This window comes from Halichoeres trimaculatus, unplaced genomic scaffold, assembly GCF_033239565.1.
Source record: "Halichoeres trimaculatus isolate MK-OKI-2021-1 unplaced genomic scaffold, fHalTri1.1 fHalTri1_scaffold_12, whole genome shotgun sequence".
NCBI classification, from domain to species: Eukaryota; Metazoa; Chordata; class Actinopteri; order Labriformes; family Labridae; genus Halichoeres; species Halichoeres trimaculatus.
In genome coordinates this window covers 14,667,662-14,677,196 of record NW_027437190.1, presented here as the reverse complement: position 1 = coordinate 14,677,196, position 9,535 = coordinate 14,667,662, and the positions used below count along the sequence as shown (strand labels likewise).

The window sequence follows — 9,535 nt, the reverse complement described above, 5'->3', positions numbered from 1 at the left end:
GAACAGATGAAGCAAGGACACAAAAAAACAAATATCTTTATTAAAACCATCTTTCTTGATAACAGTGACTGTCCATGACTGGGTTAGGTACCTATACATTTAAGTTTCAGCTGCCACAAGTTTCTTTTCCCTAATCTACCTTTATCTGTCAGCATTGTGCCCCAATCACACACACACACACACACCGACACACTGCGAGAGAGACTGAGCTGGATTTTTGCATGTCTAAGCACATGTGGTCAACATGCATGTCTTCATTGTTTCCATGCAGGAGTTCTCCAAATAGATGATCTCAACTTCAGACTTCTACAGTACGTCCGACATCAAAGTCATTTCTAAAGTGAACCGCTGGGTTAGAAAGAAAAGCCAAAGAAGATCATTGAAACAGATATTTTTATTGATCAAATGTTTCAGCTCTACTGTCACATCTTACAAAATACAAACAAGTTTGTTCATACAAGCACTGCTTGTAGTTATACACCACCTATGGTTGTTGATGCAGACTGGTTAAGAATGACACTGTGACTATGGCAAAGTTTTTCTGCACAAACTCATCCTATGTACAGCTGCAACTCTCAGTTACAGAAAAAGAACACCAAAAGGCCTTTTTTCAATGGTTTATGTGTTCCTATACTGACCTGTGACCATAGGCTGGAATCCTTATTCACATGCTGCCCCCTAGTGGCACCAACTAACCTGTCACTTCCTCTGACAGCAGGAGGGTCAGTTTTATGCTGTGACTTGGAAAGTTGCAGAAATAATATTTTATGCTCCACGTACAGTGGCATTAGCATCCCTCAAACATTAGTCTGCTTTATACACACGGTCTGTGCTGATCACTGGATGTGTCAGGCTGTGTGCAGTCTAAAGAAGGACCCTCACTCTGACTGAAAGCGTGTCATCAGATCACATCAACAGGAAATCAAAGATATTACTACAATCCAAGACTGGCTTCAATAAATACTTCCTCAAATTGAACAAAAAGTGAACATACATCATGTGCTAGCTAAACATTCCAGTATCTATCCCGTCTACATGAAAAACCTGTGACCACGATGGAACTAAATCAATATTCACCATTTAACCTCAATTCATCTGATGTTCTAGACAAAGAGAACTGAAAATAAAGTCACAACTTTCTTACACCGAAATAATATCTGTTCCTTTCAGTCCATCTCCCAACACATGCTCTTTTATCTCAATACTGTCAGACTAGATCCATCTATTATCACTTCAGTGATGTGTATCTAGATGAAAGGATGTCACAGAAGGCTAACTCTTGAGTATCTTCCTCTCCAGAGTTTGCCACTTCAGTGAATCTAAGCTTTAATTCCTCTTGCATCCAGCCATATTTTGTGTACTCCCAGATTTTAAGATTTGTTTGCATAAAGATTTTCTCAAGAGCTGAAGAAACACTGCGGCTGTGATGTATGGCTTGAGGTTCTGTGGAGATGTGGAGGCATGTTCTGGGTGTCTTTGTAAAAAAGGTGTTTAAAAAAATATCTCTTTTTTGTGCTTCAGAGTATTACTAAGATTTACCTCCACTGTGAAGGAACTGAAGAGTAAAACAGAAAAGTGTTGAGAACACACACAGAACAAAACGTCGCTCAAGGTGAGGCTTATTTCACTCTTCAGGAAGTTATCCTGACATACAAAATGAAACACAACACTATGAAAGGTGTGTGTGGTTGGAAACACTTCCTGTGATTCTGTGCAGCGAGGCAGCAACCCCTTTCTGTCTGTTTGTACTCAGGGCAGTGAGATGAAGCCGATGTCAGGTGCATCCCCTAGAATCAGAGTGGGGCGGCTCAACGAAGGGGAGGGAGAAGCCAGACGAAAGGCCGGGTTGATGGAGTGCAGCGAGTCCCTCTTGCTGCTTCTGCTGAACAGTGGGCAGTGAGCAGGCGCCGGCTGGCGGTCGAGCTGTTGCGAGCAGCCGGCCGAGGGTGAAGCTGCAGTGCTGGAGATCTCCACACTGAGAGGAGTGGTCTTTGGTGTGCCAGAGGGGCATAAGCCTTGAGAGTCCAAGGAGTGGACCATCCTCTCAAGCACATCCTTGGTGCTCTGAGTGCACTGCAAGAGGAGGGAAAACAGAAAAGTCAAGAAAACAAAGAAAATCAGGCAGTTATGGTTATTAAAATGATTAGTCGCAAGCTCGTCGGACACAGTGAAGGAAATGAAAGCAGTGATGGCAGCATTGATTCAGATGGAGGGTTATAAAAAGAAGTGAGTTAGAAACACGATGAAGGAAGCAGCTTCTTGTTTCTGCTGGCTCTGACAAAAGCAGAAGGCGAGAAACCATTTTGCAGAAGTAGTTTGTGCTAACCTCTTCATGCAAACACAGCAACACTGCAAATGTGTTAAAAGGTATCAAATTCAACTATAAAGAGGAGAGTTAGATCATCAGCCTTCAAACAAGAGCTCCATCCCTTACTGACTGAAAGAGCACATGTTAGTGAGAGGAATGAATGATGGCAAAGCATGCACATTCAAGAGGAAATACCAATCACCCTGACTCTGTTAGCATTCATTTATAATCTCTTAAGATATGATGGTGATTTCAAACCTGAACACAGACTGTGCAATGACAGGAAGTGCAATGAATGAGGCGTGAAGCAATGCGCAACACTCAACCCTACTCTTACCATTAACCATCTACATGCAGTAGCGCCCTTCAGGCTGTGCAGGACAAAGAAAAATCCTGACAGTTCTCCTCCTGGCAGGGTGGAACGGACACAATAAAACACTGAGAGTCAAAAGATCTGTTTGAAAAGTTTTTCCTAAAATCAGAAAACTTCTTCAGGTCTGGAATCAGGCCTGAGAGGACGTGAAAAATAAAAAAGGCAAAACAGACCAAACAGAGCAAAATATAGAATGATTTTTATTTAACATAAAACACTTCTTCAGGTTAAGAAAATATGTAAAAACAAAAGATGGAAATGCCAGTTTAAGAATAAAAATCAGTAAAACAACATTCGAAACAGTAACAGAAGTATTCATGGTGTATGACCTGATCTGATAAAGTGCTGATAAATCTAAAATTAAACACCGTCCTCATGTCCTGCTTTAAGACCCAAATCAAGTTCTTTGTGTTCACACAACTTTGCTTAAACATACAAGCACACCCAGTGGAACATGAACAAGGAGGTAGATGCAGAAACCTGTACGTGGAGGCGAACTTACAATAACAAAATGTGCAACAAGAACGTGTTCGTTGTTACAAAAACTGCAGCAGTCTGACGGAGGAACTTTGCCACTCAACAAAGTCCTGGACAAATGGTTCAATCCGTCTTGTAAAAACTCTGTGCCCACTTTCTTGCTCAGTGGTGCCAAGCTGTGCTACAGGTGGCGTCCTGGACATTTTGTTTTTCTGGCTCAAATGACACAGCTGTATTTTACAGTCTGCTGCATGGTGATAAATTCCCTCTTTCATGTCAGCTCTAACTGACCAAAGCTAATCATTTCTTCAGTGGAAATCTTGCTTAATCTCATGTGCCAGCTCCAAGTCATCATGAACTAACTCTTGTTGATCATATTCCAGTCTAGCACAGGCAAAGAATACTTAATACAGCACTCATTACTCCAAACCTGTCTTTCATAACCCCAGGAACAGTTTCGCGTCAGCTCTGCTTCGAGACTGACGCTACATGTCGAGAGGTTTGGACACAAACACATACACAGACTGGATAAGGCACACTGACTGGGATCTGCTTAAGGACAACAACAACACAGGAGCTCTAGGAGGGTCGGGACTCAGGAGGGACCACAAGCTGGTTCATCCTACCATGTGTGCGTCGTTCTTGGCTGTGAAGGGAGGCAGCTCAATCTCTGAAGCAGAGACAGCGGGGGTTGCTTCATCAGGAGGAAGGAAACCTCGTCTGTCAATCAGACTACAGAATAAAACAAGGAGTGGTGTCATAAAGCGTGTGAGCACAGAATTTCACATGAAACATATTTCTAGACCCTAGAATGTAAATCTAATGAGAAATACATTCATTAACACTGCTCTCAAGGACAAAAGGAACTCTGCTCACTGTCCCTTCAATTTATGAGTTGTCTCATCATAACTAAAAAAGGCATCTCCTCTTCCCATGCAATTATTCAGGTGCAGCATCTCAAGTTAAATATGAACCTTCACCTGCTGCTAATTCTTAGTTTTGTGCTGCTGTTCTCTGCCTAGGATGTGCCGAGTCTTCACACATGCAGCTCTTGTTGTAAAAATGTATAAATAATACTGTCAATGAGGAAGAAGTTCAGTAAAAGATTAAAGATTAAGAGATTTATGTTTTGGCACAAAAGAAATAGACATCCTCTGTGTCAGTGATAACACACAATATTCTTTTTTTAAAACAATGATGTATGATTTCATATTTATGTCACAGGAGTACTTTCAGTATTAAGGTTTGTACCCACTTATTTACATACTTATATCTTTATTAAAAGAGGGAAAGGGGGAAGCCGAGAGAAAAACAGATTAGTGTTATGTTCAAAAGAAAAAGACAAATGTAATCTGCAGAGAATATAATATGGATTTATTGTATTGAAAATCAATTGGAAAGTGGCAATAGCATGTAATGTTAACCTGCAACACTCTGAAAAGAAACAAAAAGAAAGAAAACAAACATACAAAAAAAAAAGAAGATTCTCACCTTGGGGGCATGGGTCCACATAATGTTGCACAGCAGTTGGTTATAATACTGTTGTACGTGTAAGGGTTCCCAGAATCCTCAGCACCCCTTTTACTTGACCACGAGCCTTTTATCTGCAGGGCAGATAAGAATCAAGTTTTACATGTATGGGTATTTTTATTTTAGCACCTATGAAAAGAAGCATGCCCACTTACGTCTTCATTTGTTGTGAGGTTGGAGGCTATTAGGTAGGTATGGAAGCCCGAGAGGCCCAAAATAGACCAGATGGAGAAGAAACAAATCACCAACTCCACCACAGTGCACCATGAAGAGTTAAGGCTTGTTACTACCATTTGCAATTATTCAAAGAAGATGAGATTTGTCTGTTGGTGAAAATATTTGTGTGTAAAATTACGCATAAAAGATTCAGGAAATTATTTTTTTTTCATAATGAAGAGGGGGTTTCATGCCTTTGCATACTTTAAAAGGGGCTATACAGTATCTGTTCGGGAGGACATTCTAAACATGTGCAGATTTTCCATCACAGGTAGAAATTCCCAAATTTGTCTTTCAACTGCTCAAAACTAACCTGACCCGCCAGACAAACAGTTTCATGTATCCGCCACGGAAATATTTCACTAGTCCATCTGGGTAGCAGCTCTTCCGATTTGTTTTCAGAGGCGGGACATTAAAAAAAAATCTGCAGCTGGTGATTGGACGACCGTTCTGATTAACACACTCACCACGGACCAATCCACATCAAGCCACGGTATGACGTAGCTTATGTGAGCCGCTGCTGAGAAACAATAGATGAACAACTACTGAATCACGAGAAACAGCTGTGAAAAAGGCGTTAGACGACAGTTTCCGTTTTTATAAATTTAACTTAAGAGTCAAAGGAACACTGACAAGTACGAAAGTCTGCTGACGTCACGTCTGCTCCCACAGCTCCCGCCTCTCTTCCCTGATTGGACCGGTCAGAATTTAGCCGAGTGAAATCGTTGGTCATTGGAGCCTTTCAAGATGGACCTGCAGGAGTTCAGAAACGGAATCAGGCAGGTCCGTCTGCTCTGCAAGGTGAGCTCAAAAGAGTCTGTTTCAAAAACATCACAAGATCTCCACCAGATCTTTACCCGACTTGCTACATTGTCATCACACAAGGATCTAAAGTAACCATGGAGGGGTCAGCCTGATACACTAAGGTCTGCCCATAGCTCTCCCTCTTAGACCTCCAGAGGGCTGACCAATCAAAGCGAAGGGGGTGAAGCAGGGAGCCTTAAAGAGACAGCAGGTAGAACAAATGTTTTAAAGGGAGGCTGAAATAAGGATTTTTTTAAAACACCAGTGAGGGATGAATAGGGTTTTTTCTTTTTGATTTAAATAATTTCATGTTCCTATGGGGGTACCAGAAGGATTATTTAAAATTTTAAGTCCAACAACCCCTCCTTATATGTTGAACTGGATGACTCACAAGAATTTAAAAACACCACACGCATATAAACACACCCTCTTTTCAAATATCCAGTAAAACCATGCTGCAGTCTATATTTGTCTTGCTGCTGACATCATCTCACCGTGACATGAGGCAGCAAACCTCGAACTGGAAAGCCGTCCACCCAGAAGCAGCGCTTTGCTAATGCTAACTCTCTGATCCTATTAAGTGTGAGCTTAGGCTAAAGAAGAGCAGTGAGAAGTGCAGAGTCAACAGTGTTGTTTGTGTAATTCCTAAGCACATTTCAGTCATTATTTGGAAAGACGCATATAGTTTGTTTTACTTGTGACGTAAAAAGGATATCTGGCAGGACTCTCTTGAATGGCTTGAACAATGCTTTTACCAGCTTGAGTGCCTAAAGAAGGAACAAAAAAGATCAAAAGCTGAATTAGTCTTGATTACCTTACAGACACAGCTCAATGTGTTTGTTTTTATTCATGATCAAATGTGGGAAAACTTACGCAGAGTGATGTGTGTGATGACACAGCCAAATATAAAAGATGTCAGGAAAGACAGGGAGATGATGAAGCTGTAGAAAAAGCGGTAATTGCGTTTGCCCACACAGTTCCCCACCCATGGACAGTGGTGGTCAAATCGTTCTGAGGATGAAAAAACAGGAAAGACAACATTGATCAAAGACACGAGTGAAAGCTCAACTCTGCACTTTGTTTGTTAAACCCATAAAATACTTTACAGTCAGATGCCAATATGATCAAAGGTTTTGTTTACTGTCATAATCCCTCTCCTTACAAAAATATATTCCCAATGAGTGTTACTATCCTTGCATATGATATTTAGCACAAAAAACAGTGGGTATATGTTACTGTCTCCAGTGAATGAATCAACAGCAGAAAATCAAAGTGTGGAAACATCACAGACTGAACTTCAGCATTTTTGTGAGTACTGACCAACATTTGACAAATTAACTCTATGGCCAAAATGTTAATGAGCCACTGACCTGCTCCAAGTCAACCCACAACTTTTCTGTTGGTGGGTTATATCATAATACTGCAGTGTGAACACAAAAACAACCTTAAAGGAAAATGTACCAGTATATCATTTTTATTACCTAACTCTAAACAAAGCAAACAAGCCTTTGGAATAAGAGCACCCTTAGTCTAAAGTTACAGTAAATGTATGTAACAAAACTTGTACTACATATTGTTGAGGCAAGAAGCTGATGCCTAATTGTATTCCTTAGTATAGAGTGAAAAAATGTTTTTAATTCTTTATCCTGAGATAATATTTCAGGATGCAATGTCCAAGACACCGGTTTCTGCTGTAAGCATGACAGAAAAATGACATTAACCCTCCAACCAAGCAGGGCTGGCTGTCCTACACAATCAAGCTAAGTTGTTCAGAATTAGTGCACGGGGGATAACATCCCACAAAATCCTTACCCACACAGTTGTCACAAAGGCTGCAGTGGGAGGTCCGAGGTGGGCGAAATGTTTTACAAGTGAAGCAGTATTTGAGCTTTACCACCTGCTGGTTGATGAGGATCTCCTTGGTCCGCGGAGGGGGGCGGTACGTAGAGGACCCTGAGGTATCTTAAAACAGAGACGTAAAAAGGAGCAGAAGCTTAATGATCGACACACTTCCCCCAAGAGTTACTTCTATGATATAAGAAAGTTTTTTTTCGCTTTTTGTTTTTTAAAAAGCAAAAATGATTCAATGCTTATCCCTTGCACTCCCCACAAATCATAGAGCATAAGCTGCTTAGGTCTTTGTCTACAGTTAAACAACAACATGTCCCTCTGAGATCTCCCATATGGCAAAGCTCTTTTACCCCATCTGGCCCAAAGCAAGTATGCCTGGATTTCTGTGGTTTGTCTTACCTATCTGCTTCTCTATGTCAGCTGCTTCATCTGGGGTTGCCCGTGGTAGGATTCCTGGATCCGTAAAGCTGGTTCTCAGCAGGGACAAGACCACAAACACAAAAAGTACTCCTCCAATCACAGGTATGAAGATGGTCAGATGCTTCACCAGGAATGGGCAACTGTCAAAAAGAGACATATACACTTTGTTTACGTCTGTCACCCCCAAGCACAACTTAAATACCAACACATAATTTTATTTACACAGTTCCAAACCCAAGGTTTACACATAAATGATCTGAAATTCCTATATGTAAGGTAAGCAAAATCATCATGATGCTTTCAGGGATTATTGGAAAGGAAACACCTTTCCAGGTTCTTACTCGAATGCAAAGAAAAGGCCACAAGTGACAACAATAAGGCCCAGGGTCAGAGGAAGGACACCGCTTTGTCTGGCCAGGATGATCCGTCCATCGCAGAAAAACCTGTTCTTTCCCGGGAACACCTCCCATTTTCTCCGCGGACGCAGTGCTTTCTTCTCGGTGTGGTTCTGTGCCGATGAGGGCAGCACCGACAGCGCCCGCGGGTCGATCTGCTGGTACTCACAATTCTTCATCACGTAAACAGGAGACCGTTAGGAGGTAGAAAAGGCACACAAACAAAGCTCTCCTTTCTCGCCGCGTTTACCGGGATCAGTCCTTTTAATTCTCAGTCATCGTACGCATATATGTTGCTTGTCCTGTTGGAGCTCAGATGCCCATTCTGAAAGCTAACTCGAACTAGCTAGCTAGCGAACCAGTAGAAGTATTCCTCTCCGTTGCAGTTTTACGAACTGAATCGCTCCCCGAGTTTACGCTCATCTTTGGTATTTAAATTAAAGCCAATCTTTAACATGGTTCGCCATTTTGCTTTGAATAACGACCCATGTGTCACAAATAAGCTTCTACACTAGCCTCTTGCGGCAGTTCACATTTCCTTTTTTGATTACCGTCAGCCGTACGTAACAGCGGAGATGCTGACGTACACTCCAAAGACTCACCGCTGATTTGTAGCTGCTGTGGATGTAGCGTGGTAGCGGTACAAACACTGGCGGTGTGCGAGGAGATGACTTTGAGATCTGATTGATACGCTAGCTTCGTAATAACATCTGCTTGATCAAATTGGATTGGCATTGGCAGCTGTAACTGTGGTGTATGATTCACATTAAAATACGGAATGGATACCAAATAGAAGTTAATGTAAAAAAAAAAAAAGAGTTGGGGTATTTCGCGGGCGGTTGTAAAGTCTCCAAAACTTCGGGTAGTTTTAATACACATAGCTTACATTCACTGTGACACATACATCATCTCGTTAACAGTATTGTATCAAGGTATTAAACTCCCATGGCCTCTTAAATTTTTATTTCAAATGTGGTAATTTGTTATTCTAGAAATTATGTGAATAAGAGCTATGAAAAAGTGTCCATTAATTACACGTTTGATTCAGTCCTTGAACAGATTCATCTCAACTCAATTTAATTTCACATTCAAAGAAAATATCCTGTACATCAGAGTACAATTAATGAATTTTAACAATAAAACATAAAGGCTCTGTGACTT

At 41.2% G+C, this 9,535-nt stretch overlaps 1 protein-coding gene across 2 annotated transcripts; it reads right to left on the bottom strand.

Moving 5' to 3' along the window:
• Positions 1-413: 413 nt before the first annotated feature.
• zdhhc18a (zDHHC palmitoyltransferase 18a) lies at positions 414-8,976 on the bottom strand. 2 transcript variants are annotated; one of them, XM_074684166.1, is made up of 10 exons: positions 8,321-8,974; positions 7,959-8,119; positions 7,521-7,670; positions 6,582-6,719; positions 6,424-6,475; positions 4,844-4,946; positions 4,650-4,762; positions 3,785-3,890; positions 2,646-2,716; positions 1,934-2,073 (listed from the first exon to the last, which is right to left on the bottom strand). In XM_074684166.1, the coding sequence occupies exons 1-9, from the start codon at positions 8,551-8,553 to the stop codon at positions 2,675-2,677; spliced, it is 1,098 nt and encodes a 365-aa protein (XP_074540267.1). In that variant the 5' UTR covers positions 8,554-8,974; the 3' UTR covers positions 1,934-2,073; positions 2,646-2,674. The 2 variants fall into 2 exon arrangements, with proteins under 2 accessions (XP_074540268.1, XP_074540267.1); XM_074684167.1 differs by lacking the exon at positions 2,646-2,716 and having other exon boundaries at positions 414-2,073; positions 8,321-8,976.
• Between the last annotated feature and the right edge of the window lie 559 nt (positions 8,977-9,535).

What these genes read in the sequence shown, in the direction of transcription:
- zdhhc18a (XM_074684167.1), bottom strand. Translation starts at nt 8,553, where the DNA reads ATGAAGAATTGTGAGTACCAGCAGATCGACCCGCGGGCGCTGTCGGTG. An exon ending in TGACATAGAGAAGCAGATAG is followed by an intron (nt 7,671 to 7,958) that starts GTAAGACAAACC and finishes CTCTGTTTTAAG; the next exon opens with ATACCTCAGGGTCCTCTACG. An exon ending in ATTCAAGAGAGTCCTGCCAG is followed by an intron (nt 4,947 to 6,423) that starts ATATCCTTTTTA and finishes TTCATGGTGCAC; the next exon opens with TGTGGTGGAGTTGGTGATTT.